The sequence below is a fragment of the Euprymna scolopes genome, chromosome 28 (assembly GCF_053919585.1).
Source record: "Euprymna scolopes isolate OS-2025 chromosome 28, ASM5391958v1, whole genome shotgun sequence".
NCBI lineage: Eukaryota > Metazoa > Mollusca > Cephalopoda > Sepiida > Sepiolidae > Euprymna > Euprymna scolopes.
Genome location: NC_136509.1, coordinates 53,029,298 through 53,048,436, shown reverse-complemented (window position 1 = coordinate 53,048,436; position 19,139 = coordinate 53,029,298). Strand labels below are relative to the sequence as shown.

At 33.3% G+C, this 19,139-nt stretch overlaps 1 protein-coding gene across 14 annotated transcripts in view; it reads right to left on the bottom strand.

Annotated features, from left to right (window-relative positions):
- The window catches only part of LOC145249624 (inositol 1,4,5-trisphosphate-gated calcium channel ITPR1-like), a 385,709-nt gene extending 370,619 nt beyond the window's left edge, over positions 1-15,090 (bottom strand). For all 14 annotated transcript variants that reach the window (XM_080111355.1, XM_080111359.1, XM_080111358.1 and 11 more), the window contains exons 1-2: positions 14,478-15,090; positions 11,760-12,065 (exon numbers count right to left, since the gene is read on the bottom strand). In XM_080111355.1, the coding sequence (XP_079967481.1) occupies positions 11,760-11,842 (83 nt within the window). In that variant the 5' untranslated portion in view covers positions 11,843-12,065; positions 14,478-15,090. The remainder of the gene's footprint in view (positions 1-11,759; positions 12,066-14,477) is intronic.
- Between the last annotated feature and the right edge of the window lie 4,049 nt (positions 15,091-19,139).

Sequence of the window (19,139 nt, the reverse complement as noted above, 5' to 3'; positions counted from 1 at the left end):
CTGGAAAGCAGAGGGTATGGCATCCATGCAACAAGAACTTCTCCATGGTAAAAAACGACCTTGGTGTCCAACTGTCCCATGGGGAGACATTATAAATAAGAACAAGAATTTTCTGTGGGGCGTTCCCAATGACAAAGTCTAATCAGCAAAGCCTTGTAGCATTGTTGAACCTCAAGAACAAATCTGAGCTATCATTGCTCAAGTGCTGTTGGAGCTGTGCACCAAAATATGCCCATCAGCTCCTTAAAAATTAGCAAAGTGCATTGAGCTCCAAGGAGCATTAATAAAAATGTTTTATGTTGAAAGTTACAGTGCAAACATACCTTAAATTTCTTTACCATGTGCTGTCTGCTTATTTTTTTTTTATTACAGTTCCCATTATGCTACAGACAGTTTTGGCATTGTTGACAGGTAAAAAAAAGGAACAAATAGACTAGACACTAAAACCAAGAAAATGTTGACACTGTATAGAGTAACATACAGAAACCAGTAACTGCCAAGCTGTATATACCCAGAGGAACAACAGGTATAGGTCTAGGTTGATTATCAACATCATGCCACTACTGTGAGTACTGGATAATATTTGATGAGCTCCCAGGATCCAAACCTCATGCTGGTACATAAACATCAAGAAACAAGAGCCAATACAACAACCTCCATCACAAAACTTGCCTACTACAGAAATAGCCCAAATGAGTCACCAAAAATAAACCAAGATCTTCAAAAAAAAAAAAAAAAAAAAAAAAATGGGAAGAATGAGCCAACCAACGGCATTTTCTGAATTAATTCACCCAGGACTATATAGATAAGATTCTATAGAGAGACTAAAAATAGGACTGCTCCACTCTGATATGATTATAATGGCTGCCCAAGCTCAAGACTTGATGACCAATGCTTTTAAGAAGAGGAGTAGTCTCAGCAATGATAACATGTGTAGGTTCTGCCACACAAAAGTAGAGTGAGTCACCTGACATCCACTTGTAAGGTTCTGCTGGGGGACAGCTATTATACAATGTAGCACAATGGAGTGTGCGAATAACCTCACTAAACCATCTGAAAAAGTTGCAAGTCCTGGGAACATATCAGAAAGAACAGTTGGAACTAAGTCATACATCAACTATGACTATGCAATTCTTATAGCTATGTACCTAGAAAACAGACATAAGAGATAAGGAGAAAGAAGACCTCTGAAGTTAGTGTCCCCAATGATGCTGGGTGAAACAAAGCTGAGAGGGAAAAAGCTAACAAAATCCAAAGTCGTATGTATAACATAAAAAGAAACTGGAATCTTTGGAAGATCACCAGCATTCCAGTAATTATAGGAGCAACCGGACTCATGAAAAAGAATTTAAAGAACTACTTGACAAATATACCCGGTGAACCAAATGCAACAGAGATACAAACAATTGCATTTAAAGGAACAGTTTGAATCTTAAAAGATCTCTTGGTTGGAATGCATGAGATAGTGATAAATGTCTGGCATCTGGTAGGATACCCCATCCCCAGCTTGAACAAAATAAGGAAATTAGAAGAAAAAAAAAAAAATTCTTTCACCTCATCATACACTTAGCAAGAAATCATTCTACACTTAGGCAATTTTGGACCAAATGAGTTTTAGTCACATACGAGTTTGAAAATATCATTTACTTTTTTTATTTTTTTAAATCACACATACAAACTTACATTTATGAACAAACTAGGGGGGGGGAAGCTTGCCTAATCGTAAAACACTTAAATATATTTTAATTCATGCAGTTTTCAGATTTATTATTACAGTGCCAATTCTCTACTGAATATTATATATATAAACACTAATTATAAAAGTTAAAAAAATAAAAAAATGACATTCTGTGCTCTAGCTGCATTTCCTACCATTTGAGCTATCGACAGATTGATAAGATTTAAAATTAAACCACTTCAAGCTATGAATGAATTTGCAAATGTGCAAGATGAATAAAAATATGTTGGCAAGTTGAAATGAAAATTTTGCATTTCAACTTGCTGACATTTCTGTATGCGTTATTCATCCATCTAAACAATTTTACTCGTTATAAGCCATCTTTGGTGTAGGACTTTTATTTTCTGTTAATTTTCATGTTATGTGACCAGTAGTGTAAATTATACTTTACATTCAACAGGATACTCAAATAAAAAATATTAAGATTTCCTTAATCCACAGAGTTTCAAAGAACTGTGTTCTTCTCAGAGAAAAGATATTAGCAAGTGAATATTACAGTGAAGCTATGAATTTGCTAGTACTGGCATAAATTGAAACAGCCTTATATGAAAACTCATATGCACAAAAAAAATTTTTAGTGCAAAGAGTTCATGAAATGGGGAAAAGAAATGACAAATGAAAAAAAATTAAAAATTAAAAATCCAGATGAAAGGATATGGAGTGGTTAGGTATTTCTAAGGCGAAATGCTCATAAGAGTCAATGTTCTCATAAGAAAATGTTGGATTGACAATATTGACAAATAGATCGAAATTAAAAATCCAAAATGTGCGGAATCCAAATTTGTAGAAAGATCCAGTTTATAAGCAGTAGAGGAAGATAAACTATTTGAAATCTTAAATATATATAAGTTGTGGTTCCTGTATGTTTATAAACCCCTTCTAGAATTTTGGATTGGAGATGATCCTCATGATTATACATATTCTGAAACTGTTACCAAGGATACAAGTACAAGAATAAGTATAAGTTTATTTCATTCTGATCAAATAAAGTATAACATTGTTAGCTTCACATTCGCACTTGACATAATTATAGAAATGAATAAATAGGAATATTACTAAGGAGTTCAGACTACCGAAAAAGGTGGGCAGTCTAGAAAGGTGTTAAAAGTTATAAATTTACCTAAATTCATTTCAATTAATGCCATTTTATTAACACCTCATTCCAATGTTGAATACATCCTTCTTCACCTCCCAATTAATGATTATGAAATATTAACAAATGTATTATGGGCTTGGCAAATATATATATATACCATTCCATTTGGATATGAAGTCCAATATCCTTTTCATTCTGAACCAATATAGAATTTCCCTTACTCTAGGATTTAAAAACTTTTAAAACTTTTAATTATGATTTTCTAAGTTTATTACATTTAGTAAAGCAGGTATAAACCATTATGTTTGCTAATATTTTTTCCTCTCAGGAGATAGGTAAACATCAAAAACCTATAGGTTAAGGAGATATACTTATTGAAATGTATTCTTTGTCTCACATATAATAAAAATTCTACATTTGAAATTTAACCGTTTCACATCATAAAATTTCAATTACTAAATTATGATATATATATATATATATATATATATATATATATATATATATATATATATATATATATATACATAAAATAAATAAAAGGTTCATCATTCAATCCTGGGCAATGGTAGAATTTCCTGCTAGTAAGTGCGCGCATGCACACACTTAAGATTATACACAGTCAATTTTGCAAATGTAAACTACATAAGTCAATATTGAGGAAGGGGGGGTACAGTCGGGAAGTAGTTAATGGCATGGTTTGAAAACCTAGGTATGCAAAGTTCAAAACCAGTTCATTCTACAGAAACACTTTCAAAGTTACATCCCACCTTACATCTAATCTCCTGAGAAGGAGATAAATAAAATAACACTCAATATTATTTTTAAATACAAAAGCATATAAGAACTGACAAAAGAAATTTTAAACGTTTCGTTTTTTTGTTTTTTTTATATAATAAATCTGTTTTTATGCAGAATTCCATCTATATTAAGCAAAAATGAAGAAAAATATGTAGGATATATGTACCTGTGACAAAACGAAACTACCATATTTCAAAAAATCATGTAAATTGATCAAGTAAATTTATTTTCATACAGATAATTTTTAAGCGATTAATAGGAATCCACAGAGTTTCAAGTTGCATTACAACATAAATCTCATAAGTTTTTAATTATTGGAGTTATCTGTTTTTGTTTTTGTTTTTTTGCAAAATGGCAGGCAAGACAGTCACTCTTACAATACTTATAAAATTTGATTTTCTTATTTAAAAATATAATACTACTGATTCTAGGAACAATGAATGATACTTATAGAAATTCAAAGATCAACCAGTCTTTAACAGATTTAAACTTTGACAGATAAACAAAATAAGGGTTACAAGTCTTCAATGAACACCACCTTCAACAATCACCGGTTATCACAATGGGGGAGTGATTTTCCAATGAATAGTCATTGAACTGACTAAGCAAAATACAACTGTTTATATTGAGTGCAAAGGTCAGCAAAACATAATTTTAGATGCTCAAGAGACTCAAACTCAAAGAACACTTTGCTAACTCCAGCGAACACTAGAGATGTATATTCCAAGTGGGGATGAATCATTACCTTGTAAAGTCTAATCAGCAAATGCCATTCACAAGAAATTTGGTAGAAGGATTCCCAACATGTAAAGCTATTGGCTATATAAGTGGTCATCAAACCCGAGATTGCTAGATATTATTACTCCCAGATAGTTATGACATTGAGAAAATGATCGCTTGTTTAAAATCATTATTGCCATATCTAAGCATATTTCAATTGCCCCCCCCCCACTTAAACACTTTATTTCACATAAATTTGTTATAAGAAAAAATATGTATTTAAAATAATTTTCTATTAAAATTTTACATAAGTGGTTATAAAAAAAATTTAAAAAAACAACAAAAAAAACTAAACTCTCTGGAAAGTCTGTTGCATTTGAGAAGCAAACAATAAGGTTATTCCATTGTTAGATCATTGCATTCAGTCATAATATTTCATACATAAAAATAAAAAAGAAATAGATTCCAAATTTGCTGTTCTTTTTATTGATCCTATTGGCATCATATACTCAAGATATCTTGAAGATTTTTTTTTCCTTTCTTAAAGACAAAAAGACATTTATATATCATAATTTTATAATTTACTGTGTAAATTTCTGTTTGTACTTTTCTTGATATCCACTGAAAAAACGTTTTCCAAGGAAAAGTAATAAAAGAAAAAAAATATATATTTGGTAGTTTTGGTAAAAATATATATTTGGTAGTTTTGGTAAAAATATATATTTGGTAGTTTTGGTAAAAATATATATTTGGTAGTTTTGGTAAAAATATATATTTGGTAAAAAAAAATAAAATACATTGACATGAAGTCTTTGCTTTCATATTTTTTAATAAAACTTTTAAAGTTAAATGTAATTTTTACAATATCATTTGGCCATAAACTATGAATTCAACTAAACTGTTATAAATCTATATAAATAAAAAAAACTTGCTCTCAATGATATCGCCTGACAGGTCCTAAACATCGCTAGCTTCCCATCAATCATCAAACCAGTTGTCTTCAAAAGACAAACAACCTGACAGCGTTTCTCTTTTCAAACCAAAATAATATGCAACTAGCAATCAAACTCCAACCTTTGTCTCACTGCTGCAATGTTGCATCTCTGTGCCTGCTTCACAAGTACTTTAACGGAATATACTGACAAACTCTTAACACTTGTGCTTCCTTAGCATACATACTCCTGACTAACCCGACAAGCATCAAAATCCGACCCTCACTTAAGAACCCTACATGTCAGAAAGCCTTTTACTTTAATATAAACGCCCCCACCTCGACTGTACTGTCACTGACCTGCAAAAGTTTAAATGTAATGTGAACAGACATCTCATTCAACCGATCCCTAGAAAGATGAATAAAGCGATTTATCCTATCGTGCAAGACATGTTTTTTCCTCTTTCATTGTAATTGTTGAAAATTGTTTTGGTTTTCAAGAGTTGCATGGTAAAGAAAAAAAAAAAAAAAAAAAAAAAAAAATTTATTCAATCAAGCAGAAAATTTGTTTTCATAAATTGCGAAAAATAAAATGTCACTAAATCAGTGTTTTTTCTATCCATTTTCTTTTTCAGAAACCCCGATTCCATTCTGTGTGGTCATCTTTCAGAGGTTTGTAACTAGTTACTAAATTTTACAGAGTCAATATTTTCTGCCCAGGAGACCTGATCTGTAAACCCAAGATAAAACTGAAACTTGTGCCCCTTTTTATATATTTGCTTCGTTTCAATCGGAAAATTGTGTTTTTTATGCAAATAAATGATCATAAAATGGTTAAATATAAAAACAAATTCTTGCATATCTTACAGACTTCAGTTCAGTAACAAATGGCAATCATAAAATAACAGTCAATGCAATAACAATGTGAAAACATGTTTATTCAGACAAATGAGTAGCATGCATGGTTTTGGTTAGTGTAATGCGGGGGGGGGGGGGGTACGTATGAATTCATTTGTGTAGAGTTTTACCTATGTTAACGTTCAACATACTGTTAAGCGATAAACTAGCAAAAATGTGGGTTATTTTTTTACTAAAATAGTTTGTCAACTTTCACTTTCTGTTTAGCAATAGCCTTGTAAAGTTTGCCGGTGTTATAAAGAGGGAATGTCTCTGAATAAGGCTGAATTATTAGGTTGGAGCAAAAATGTTTTGATATTTAACTAGTATATAATTTTTTCACCAACCTAATATTAATGGTAATTTTTACTAAAATTAAATAAATATTACTGTAGAAGATGCTGGAATTTCTTCCAAAAGAACTTCTAGGATCTACATCAATTTGTTGACAGTGCCAAAAAGAAAATCAATTAAACAAATGGTGAACTTGAACTGGAGTCTGGCAGCAGAGGGTGTGAAAATGATTTGTTTACGAGAGTTTGTTTTTGTGTATTTGTTTGATCAAAGAAATGCATAAATCCCATGTTTGCTTTGTTCAAATTATTTCAGTGATTTTTTTAAAACTTTCGTTCAACTCAAACAAGTTATATTGCTACTGAAGCATAAGAGACTACTGTGATAGGATTCAAATTTACATGGCGGCAATCTAGGTTGGGTGCTGTGCAGCCAAACGTTTGTTTGCATATTTAAATTTCTGTATGTTGGTATGGTTGGGATAAGGAACAGGAAAGGAATTTGAAAGGAAAGCAGTCGGAGGAAAGAACTAATTAGAGCAGAAAAGTTTCCAATATCTAAGAACCTCTACAGTGAAGAGATGGGATTTTGCTGCTAGTCTAATAGATAAAAGATATTTACATTGAGGGAGTGCAAGTGCACTAAGTTCACTGGAGCACATTCCATGGAAATACTTTTAAAGCAAGCATAAAGTTGCAACACAAAAGCAATGCAACAAGAGCTTAACAGACAGTGTGGGATCTTTTTTTTTTAAACTCTTGTTTACCCAAAGGTAGACGTATTGCCACTTTGACATAACTTTGGAACCATCTCCACTGGGGAATATGTGAGAAGATGAGAGATGTCTGTTCACATTACATTTCAACTTTTGTATGTTAGTAGTCATGGAAGCAGGTAATAGGGAGAGAATACCAAAGTCTAGCAGTCTGAGTAGACGGTTATTAGTAGAATGTATTAAGGTTGGAATAGATTCAATTTCAAATTTTAATGGCTTTATTTCTTGTGTTGGAATACATTAAAAAGAAAAAATCAAATATTTATCTGTGCAGGGTGAAATATGCCAAGCAGATAATTATTTTATTATTGATGGCAGTGCATGTTAAATGATAAGGAGAAAAAATATCCAGTTAAAATCAAGGTGGTAATCTACCAGGTATTCACTACAAACAACTCTTACATTGTTGAAAATTGTTCATAGGCATAGATTTTATTACCAAGAGACGTTTATTCGGCCACCATAAGGATGGCAACCTTATTTGCATAAGTTTTTAGTATATGCATTCTTATCTGAGCCTTTAACTACAGTGAAACAATTCTTACAATCAAATTCTAGCATTTAAAAAGATATGAAACCAACCATGGTCATTGCAAAAGGGTTTCATCCAGGTCAGGCTCACATACTGGAATTGTCCGTTACAGGTTCAATGATCGGCCCACATTATAAAATTTGGACAGGAAGAAAATATGTTACTGTTACAGATGTGAAGAGGAAAGACATGGTTCAAGATAGTATGAGAAATAGTGCTAGAGATAAAATGTCAGCACATGTACACGAGGTGCGACAAGTCATCAAATCTGTTATTGAGATGCCATGCTAAACATCAGCTTCTAGCCAGTCTCCAACTATAGTGAGCTTGGTACAGTCACACTTAAAAGAAAAGCATGAAATGATTGGTGTTACAGGATAGATATGGTGAAAATTAACATGGTCACTGGGAATTCCACCTATCTTGAAGCCATTAAACCATGACCACATGTTATGCTTGGACAGAGTTTGCTTGCATGCATCAGTAAAGTACCAAGGCAGTAGTTTTGAAAAAAATGTTCCCATGTATGCAGAACTGGCTAATCAACTTTCAATGTCCAATTCAACAAGCAATAGAAGATCTGAACTGCTTCATAGAAAGGAATGGAGACAGAAAACCAGCCAAACTACAAAACAGAGTAGCCAAGTACCACATGTCTGGCAAAGTAAGAACCGTATACAAAATACTAAAGATGGTCGGTTGATTCTGTATTCTCATAAAACTCTTCTTAAAGGCTCGAGTATGTTGATGGCTATTGAGCAGGAGAAAAAGTTAAGAGATATATTAGAGCTGAGCTGATTCATGACTGACACCAATGCTTGTATTAGTTATATGCTGAAATGACGAAACATGCATCTAATGTGCCTTTGCTGAATTTCAAGATTTATTTCCAAGTCCGAGTTGGTAAATTATTGTGACCATTTAAAAGAGTGATATTTGGTAGCAGAAGGTACTACCTTACTAAACATGGCACCATAAATAATGAAGAATGTGTTGAATCATCCAGAGATTATAAAAAGGAAATTAACATGACCAGATTATGTAAACAGATGGGTTATCACAGCACGACCTAAGAGCTAAACAGGATTAATTCAGCTTAGTCTGCAAGGACTCACAACAGGTAGAAAATTATGACCGTTGCAGAATTTTTCCAAGTGTCAGCATTTAATTGGAATTAATATTTTTATAAACAAGAAGGGTAGAAAGTGGATCTTGGGTATATTTTCGACAGCCTTGCAACTTTTACTTCCCTTATTTTGTTGTTCAGTATTTGCATTCAGAGCAATGCTTCTGGCAAAGGGGAAGAATTGCTGTTTTCTGACTCAGAATCCATACATCTTACACTTATTAGCTAGTTTAGTAGTAACTAACAGGAGTACCCGATGTTGCTCGGGTGTTTGTAGATGTAAAAGAAAAAAAAAAAAGTAGGAAGCTTGAATCTGTAGGCAGAAAAGAAAGTGAAAGAAAACGTGAAATCCAACTGTGATGCTACGAGGTCATGGGAAGTGAAAAGTGTTGAAATTTATCGATGTCAATCAAAAAGTTGACTTGCAGAAACGAACGTTGGCTGAAGGCTAGTTAAGCTTTCCGCCGTTTCATTTATGTTTCCCCACAAAAAGGGAATGTCCAAATGAATAGCAATTGTCTGATATGAGGGGGTTCCTCCCAGATTGATCAAAGCTGATTGCTTTCTGGACGATGATGAGGACATTTCCTTCTGCAGTAAACAATTTGAGCATTTCTTCAACAAACGGGAATTCAGATTTGATTATAATGCATACAAAGTGACAACCGCATATTGGAAAAGCGCCATCAAAGTATAAAAGCGATTGCTGCTAGAAAGCAGTGAACAGTTCTAAATATATATATATATATATATATATATATATAGGACACCAAAGGATGATGTTTCCACAATAGGGGAAGCTGCTAACACAATCTGCTATGAATCAAAGATCGATACTGCATATGATCGATATTGACGACCCTCCCTGCAAATGTGAGGAAGGAAGAAAGAAAAGAAATAAGTTTGTCGGCAGAACAATAACGGGGAAGTTGTTCACCAGTGCACACAAAGGGAACTAAATAGGATTGTTAATCAAGGTGTGGCAGTGAATGGGAACAAAAGGGCTGAGTATATATTTACAGTTATTTTACGAGCAGTTTGAAGAGTGGTGAGGAGTTTTTCAGCAGTTGGTGGCACTTGGAAATGGTATGGACACTCTTGGGTTTGTGATGGTTGACAAAAAGTTACAGTGGAAAAGTTGAGTTGGACTGTCAAACACAGGTCGTGACTTAGATCAGATCGAGAGCGTTAGATCAAGATGAGCTGACCCATTTTGAAATAAAGATCTCCGAAAAAAAAAAATTTCACTTAATTTGATTTTTTTTTACAGCGGAAAAACGTTTTTATGACAGCACGTTGAAGGCAGACATCTTAGATCTTAAAAATAATTTTGTTCGAATTTTAGAAACGCCACGGGAAAATAACTCCAGTTAAAGAGCCGACAGTCCCTCCCCATGTTTAATACTAGCTTTTCTTCCTAAAAATCGAACCTTTTGCTCGGTATCATAACAAATTGTTTTTCCGCTGTAAAACAAACTACTTGATGAAATTCAGTGAAATTTCTTTTTTTTTGGGGGGGGGGGGACTTTATTCCATAACGGATAGGTACAATTTAAACTTTTTTCGATATTTTCATTTTTTAATGCCTTGATTAAACTGTACAAGTACCCTATCTTTATATTAAAAAAAAAAAAGGGAAAAAAAAGACAAGTGTGGAATTGATTGTGAATATCTCCACCCACCCTCTCAAAAAATAAGGTGCTAGTGCACTTACTGAACCGCGCTATTTTTTAAATCGTATTTCCAAGTTTAATTAAAGTTTTATGTTTTTCTTATTCAAGTGTAAGGTTAAAGTATAGAACCGGTACAAAACACCCTCCCCATGTTAAGAATGGCTTTTTAAATAATATTTCAGCACGGATCAATAAGTGCACTAGTACAAAAATAATTTACATTTATGGTCGCAAAGCGAGATAACTCTAATTTCCATTTACGGTTACTTCAAATTTTCGTTAGCGCCATGTTTGCTAAAAAGTCCCGGATATGGTTCAATTTGCTATAAATTACCGTTATTAGTTTATATTTATTAAAATAAAATGGATATTTTCGTTAGCTTTACGAAAACGGTTTCCATTTCACTTCCGGTTGTCCCTTCCCCAGTTTTATTTATTTTTTTTTATATAATAACATTATTTAGAAAAAGGTACTTGTACAAGACACTAAAAAAAAAATTTAAAAAAAAAAAAAAAAAAATGAAAATATCAAGAAAAAAAGAGAGGTCATATTGTACGTATTCGTTATGGAACGAAGTTCTCCGAAAAAGAAAATTTCACTTAATTTCATCAAGTAGTTTTTATTTTACAGCGAAAAAACAATTTGTTATGATACCGAGCAAAAGGTTCGATTTTTAGGAAGAAAAGCTAGTAATAAAGATGGGGAGGGAGTATCGACGCTTTACATGGAGTTATCTCCCCGTGGCATGTTCAAATTTCATAATGGCTGACTTCAACGCGCTCTCATAAAAACGTGTTTTTCTGCTGTAAAATAAAAACTACTCAATCAAATTAAATGAAAAAAATTTTTTCGGAGATCTTCAGTCCAAAACGGATACGTACAATAATCTTTTTTTAATATTTTCATTTTTGAAAATCTTGATTAAACTGTATAAGTACTGAAAAAGTGAAAAATAAATTAAAAACGAAGGAGCAACCGGAAGTAAAGTGAAAACAGTAATCGTAAATATAATCTCATTTTTTTTATGAAAAAAAACATGGTTTTAAGTAACAATAAGTTTGGTGATTGCGCCAGAATCCATTTATACTATCAATAATTTAGGTGACTAAAATAGGATTTAACTAAAATAAAATTGTAAAAAAAAAAAAAAAAAAAAAAAAAATTTATCGACTTACCCCAACGTTGATATAAAGCCACAAACATTGCCTTCAGCATAAAGGGACACAATGTCACCAATATGAAGGAATGTGTTGCTCATGATTTCTGGATCTTTTAAGACGAGTTAACAGGTGATCAAAACAAATCAATCAGTCGATTTGAACTTTCATTTTATAATAAATCCATAATTTCGCTTGTATTTGAAGGTCAGTCTCCATTGATTGTGAAGAATGACAGTCCGTTAATCGGTTAAACTGGACAAAATGAACGATTGGTGAAATTATACCATTCACTTGTTCATCTTGATTTTTTGGGGGAAGATCCTGAGGAAGAAATAAGAAAATACACTTTTTTTTTTTTTTTTTAATTCAAAAGTAAAAAAAGAAAAGCAACAAATAATTACTTCTATAGCAGGGAACCCATATCGACCCGAATTTCATGTTGTAATTTACGGAACAGACCGGAAATAGCTGGGCATTTGCCGAACAGTCAATTGCCAGAAATGAAATGATCCTTCTTCGTTTGTCCCAGACTTAAGGTTAAGAAGGAGTTTAATGTTATTTAAATCATTAACTGAATCAACTTTATTTTAGTTTTAAATTTTTGGTGCTAATGGAGAGTGTATATTTTAAAACTATAACCCTAACCCGGTTTTGCACTAGTGTTCTGATTTTTCTACATTTCTTTTAGTAACTTTCAAATCGTAAATAAATTATTTGATCCGTTACTAGTTTGTGCTCGTTAATCGCAATCAAAAACATTCGGGTCGATATGGGTCCCCAGCAGATAAAATCTGCTTTTTTCTTTTAAATAAGAAAGTTTCAATTTAACATGAAAAAAAGCATATTATTGAATTGAATAGCAAATAATCCCAAATAAATTGTGAATCTAAGATCAAAGAATCTTTTTTTTTTTTTTTTTTAGAAAAGGGTGATAACATGAAAGCCAACGAGCAAGACAGACACGTAAATGACTTTATTTACAAAAACTAAATCCGATAAGGGTAAGAGGCATATTAATTCGTTACGCAAGTAATCACATTCCCCCACGCACACCAAATTTATATTATATTAATTTAATATTAACTGTTGTCGCTTCCTGTCAAAATTTAGATTTCGAGTAGAGTTCCATTTCAAAATAAATGATTCCAAAATTGAAAACACCATAAATAGAACTTTGTGGCTGTAGTCGCTTTAGAACTGGCATTTAAATAATATTTGGCAATTTTTTTTTTCTTTCGTTAATAAGTTTATTAACTTATTTAACGAAAGAAAAAAAAAATTGCCAAATATTATTGACAGGTGTAGATTTTAATATTAATTGTTTTCATTTTAAGAGTTCCGTCCGTGGCAAGGTGGGGGCGGCGTTAACAAAGCTTACCCCTAAGGAGGACTTCCTAAATTTTTCGGACTTCTATTGTTATAATAAATTGAGCGGACAACTATTTCGTGCAAGTTCAGAATTCAACATAAAAAATTTTTTTTTTAAATCTCTGATGTACGTACCATACCACCACTACCAGTTACAGGACATAAATGACGTAAATCGATCAAGTAGTTTGAGATTTTTAACCAAGAAAATGAAATATTACGAGAAAGCAGGTCAGTGTTTTGATCCGCCATGTTTAATAAGGGGGAGACAACTCAATTCGAACTACCGAGCTCAAAATCAGCTTTATAATTAAAATCGCTAAAAATCAATTTACGTGATTTTTTAAACAATATTTTCGTTCCGTAACGGGTACGTACGTCAAAGATTTTTCTGTATTTTTTTTTTAAATTAGGTTGAATTCTGGGTAAGAACCTTAGTTTTACTGTTAAAAAAGCGAAACGGTAAATAAGCAACCGTGGAATAACCATGAGTTACCGCGTGACAATATTTTGTTTGGTCTGTTACGTCATAAATAAAGCAACAAAAATTGCTCTCGAAAAATTCATAAGAATGTTTTTTTAGTTAGGAGTAAAGTGTAGTGTCTGTTTTGATAAAACACGTCATCGTTTCTGTGCTCGGTCGGTGAAGGAGTGGTAACTAGACCAAGATAAATTTTATGTTTGCCACGATCTAAACTGCCCCTTTTGGGAAAACTGAATTTTGCTCTCTAATTTAAAAAAAAAAAAAAAAAAAAGTCACACCTCTAAAATTTGTTTTAAGAGAAAGAAAGAAAAAAAGCGGTTTATATATTATCAGTTTCAAAATCCTGGCAACGTGAACATGTCATTTTCTACTTATTATAAACAAAAAGAAGAGTTAGAAGGGTGTGTACGTTTTCGGCGTCCCAAATTCTGTTTTCAAAATGTCATTTTATACGGTTTGTAGTTTTAGCGTTATATTACAATTTAAGATTTAGTAATAAAGTAAAACTATTGTTAAAAATTTAATATAGAGTATGTTTAGTTTATTTATTTGTTTATTTAATTTATACCAAGTTTAAAATTTGGACATATCCTGTGTCCTTTCCTGTGTCTTAAGTCGGTTTTTCCCCCCGTTAAAGTTATCAAAACAAACAAAAAAACTAGTTTATCTTTTAAAAACATCATATATATATAACTTTGTCACATGTTTAATTGCAATGTAATTTAAAAACCACGAATCAAATCATCTGGTACATGCGTTTTATGGGCGTTGAAAACGTACACAAGTCGAAAAATTTGCATTGACCAAAGTAAAAAAAAAAAAAAGTCATTCCTTTTTAAAAACTGTCGATTTGTTCAATGAATGAAATAACAAATGCTTACTGAAAATATGTACTTCTGCTCCTCTCATCTACGATTGGTATTCCTCCCACGAGGCATGTTCGTTGTTAAATGTTTTTATTCCAAGTTCCTTCGGGTTACTTTGGGGTCGTGTGTGTGTGTGTGTGTTTATGGAGGCCCTACTTTTGTTTGCTAACAGGTTTCATGTGACCGAAAAAAAAAAACAAAAAAAAACTGGCGGTTGACAAAAAGTAAGTCAATGTAGATTCGTTAAACGTAACCGATTTGTTGTTTTGTCGCATGCATTCTCGTGTTGAGCGCACCTGCTAAGCGGTCCTCTTAGATTTTGCAGTCAGTAAATGTCTTTTCAAACGTGATCGAAAAAACAGGTTGTTCAAACGTACTTCTACTTCCTGGTTGGTTGCTAGCAGCAGGAACAATTTCACGCGTACACATTCTATGAACCGCGCTATATGGGCATATTACACACACACACACACACACACACACACACACACACACACACACACACTCACTCACTCACTCTCTCTCTCTCTCTCTCTCTCATTAGCCTTTTTCTTTTTTCTTTCTTTCTTTCTTTCTTCTTCTATCCTTATCTATTTCCTTCTCTTCACTTCGTTTCTCTTTATTCCTCTATCTCCCCCTTTCTCTTTCTCATTCTTTCCCCCCCCTCTCTCTCTCTCTCTCTCTCTCTCTCTCTCTCTCTCTCTCTCTATATATATATATATATATATATATATATATATATATATATATATATATATCGCCTTTTTCGTTTTTCTTTCTTTCTCTATCCTTATCTATTCCCTTATCTTCAATTCATTTTTATTCCTCTATCTCTCTCACTTCTCTTTCCCATTCCCCCCTCTCTCGCTCTCTCTCCCTCTCTCTCTCTCTTCTCCCTTCCATATTTCTGTCTCTATATGTCAATGTCCAATGTCCACTGTCCTGTCTATCTGTTTCTTCCTTCTCTCTCTTTCTCTCTTTATATATATCGCCTTTTTCTTTCTTTCTTTCTTTCTTCGTCTATCCTTATCTATTCCCTTCTCTCCAATTCGTTTCTCTTTATTCCTCTATATCTTCTGATTTTTTTCTTCTCTCTCTCTCTTTATTTTCTCTTCCATATCTCTCTGTTCCTCTCTCTCTCTCTCTCTCTCTCTCTCTCTATATATATATATATATATATATATATATATATAGAGAGAGAGAGAGAGAGAGAGAGAGAGAGAGAGAGAGAGAGATTCAATATGTATAAATGTGTGTGTGTGTGTGTGTGTTAGAGAGAGATGCCACATATCCTTCTCTCTCTCTCTCTCTCTCTCTCTCTCTCTCTCTCTCTCTCTCTCTCTCTCTCTCTCTCTCTCTCTCTCTCTCTCTCTCTCTCTCTCTCTCTCTTGACAACCACGCAAATGACAACATTAAGGGAACTGCTAAGTAGAAACCAGACTGGTTTTTCTTTTTCGCTTACAAAAAAACATTTGGTGATTAAATAGAACTGAACTCGTATGAGTACAATATGCGAACCCGAACCGATAATTATAAATTGTAGATTAGAACAAACACTACCAATAAGAAAATCGCAATATAACAGTAAAAAATAACAATAACTAATAATACTATAATGTACCTATTTACTATGCTTCCCCACGGGTCAGAGTTAGACACCAGGGTCGTTTTTTAATGTGGAGAAAAGGTACAAAAATAAAAAATTGTCTCAGTCGTGAAGGACTGATCCTCCACGGGAAAGAGAACAAGAAATGGAAGTGCAGGCAGCAGTGCAGTGCAGTGCAGCACTGCACTGCAGCAAAGAACAGATACTACACTTTGATCTTGACCAATTGACAAAAATTGTCTTAATGTAGACAAAATTAAGTTTAAGGCTCCTCAAATTCATATTAGAATTGTTCACAGGGACCCATGGTGTAATGGATAAAGGCGCTTGTTTAACATGTTAAATGATAGTGTTACTCTTCTGGGTGTTGAAAGTTTTATCTCTACTAGCGATAATAATAAAGAATATTTTAAATGAATAATTCTTTCAGTCATGGTTGACGGAATGAGAACAATCTACTCCAAATTCCATATAGGTTCTTGAGTTCAAGAATTTCGATTAGAAAGTTTCCATGGAAGAAAAGAGGAATTGAAAAGATAGGTGGGGGGGGGAGTATAAAGCGATATAGGAAAGTAGAAAGAGATAGAGAGAGAGTCCGAATAAGTGAAAGAAAGAAAAAAGAAGATGCACAAATGTCGGAGATTACATCAAATATCAGTGCAAATAATACGATTCTTCTCGCATTAATTAATGACAAGAATATGATTTAAATTTTTGTACTTACGGATCGTGCTATTTTTTTTTATTATTTATTTTTTTATTTTTTTTTTTTTTTTGATAGGGTTTTCATGATAAATTCAATTTTTACGATATTTTTGTTTGTTTATTAAATGGGTGAAAGTACAGATTAGTTACAAACGCTCTCTCCTCTCCATGCTAAGAATGGGTTTCTAAATAATAACGCTATACATTTTCATAAGTACCTAACTTTTTACTGAAACAAAAAACGCTTACAATTTTTTTTTTTGTATGATTGTTTTTCCTTTTCTAATTTTAAATTTAAGATTTGATTTTAATTTAAAAAATGGAGCTAACTACAGTGAGAATACAGGATGGAACGAAAAATTTGTCGGCCTCAAGAAAACAACACTACAGTTTTATTTTAAAACGTATTGAAAAAATCAATTCAGGCAACTTGATTTAAGTAGAGCTGACATCTATTCAATGTAGCCACCTTCAGCCTCAATCACTGCCTCGAGACAAGTCCGGAACTGTGAGTATGGTTTTTCCACAAGCGCTGGCAGGAGCTTGGCAGATGGCGGTGATCAGGTTGGTTTTGGTGTTGTGAGAGGTCATGTTGGTAATATTCCTGACATATGACCAAACGAAGTAGTCCAGCAATCCAGCATGTTCAGCTCAGGGTAAGAGGGGCCAGTGAGAGAAGGGTACAAAGTCATAACACTCCTTCTGGAGCCAAGCTTTGGACTTGTGGGCCGGCGCTGAGTCCTGCTACCAAGCTCAGGGTCTGCTAACGACCACCTGATTGCACCAGGGAATCACCACACTCTTCAGCACATCCAGGTACAATTTGGTGTTGACTTTCAAGCCAACTTCGAAGATGTGAGGTGGCATGATGTGGCCATCACTTGGAACCACATCAAACACCATAACTGTGGCCGGAAACTTTGTTGAGCTGTTCCCTCAAGCGGATTTGCATTTTGAGGGTGCTGGCAATGGTCCTGTTGTCATAACTTAGATCAGTAGAGAGCACGAGTTGTACAGCGGTGCATCTCCGATCTCACTCGTTGAACATTGTGTCACTTTCAGACATGATAGAAGACTCCTATCGCTCTTGGGATTTGTACACAATTAGCCAACTAGTAGATGGTCTACAATAAAAAAAAAACAGTTTTCATCAACCAGAAATGGAATCATGTTGTCTTTTCTAGGGTGATAATTTAATCATGTCACCCTGTATTTATATAGCATATTTGTTAAACAGTCTTTTTTTAATTTAACTTGCCATTAACCCTAAGTCTGAGTGGTATGGAAGCAGAGTGATTCAAACAAAAAAATACCATTGGATGTAATAAGAGAAAATTCCCTTATTTAATATTTTGAAAAAAAATGAAGTTTTGCAATTGCCATTAAGAAAAGAGGAGGAGTAAATTTTACAATGTGCAAAAAAAAAAACCATTCAACCATAATTTTATATTTAAATTTGAATGTGAAATTAGTTACAATGTTGAATTCGACCATCACCTTGTGTGTTAAACACATATATAATAAAAAAAAAATTAACTTACAATTATCTTTATACTAGCAAGTCTACCCGGCGTTGCCAAGGACAAAATGGTAATATATTCCTATTATAGCTTCTAGCTCTCTACCTCTATCTATCTTTCTCTCTTTCCCTCTCCCCATACCCCTCTTGCTGTTCCATCCAGCCTATTCCTCTTTAGATGGACATATACACACACATGCAACTCTCCTTTATATAATATATTCCTTGTGGAATTAATCGGCATTTTACTTCCAAATTAGTATATAACGACACTGTAAAATTGACCCCCCCCAACCTGCTCCCGACTAAATCTGTGTGCATTTCCATTCCTTTGCAAACAAATCATCTAGTTTAATTATGTGTTAATAATTAAAAAAAAAAAAAAAAGTAATATGACCATTCGTATTATTTGGATTTTTTGGACTATTGTTCTCGTCTTGTTATTTCCACAATGTTTTCATCCATGTAACCTCTGACCTTTTTTGCAAGGACCTGTAGCGTAGTGGATAAAGTACCTAGTAAAATTCAGTTGTAAGTTACACTCTTCTGGATATTGAAGATTACATCCTCAGTGCGGGTGACACACAAAATGCAATTGTGAATTACTTTAAACTTCTATCTAGTCATGGCTGACTGAACAAGAGCATGTTACTCTCGTGGATCTGTTTGAAATTCCGGCAGATTCTTGAGTTCAACAGAAACATTCCTGAGTTTGACAAGATACACGAGTTCAGACCTTACATTGACTGAAATGTAATGAAAATAACGCTAAAAATGAGAACAGTAATCTAAGGAATCCAAATAATACGACTAATCAATACTCATCTAAAAATTCAGAAATATACTT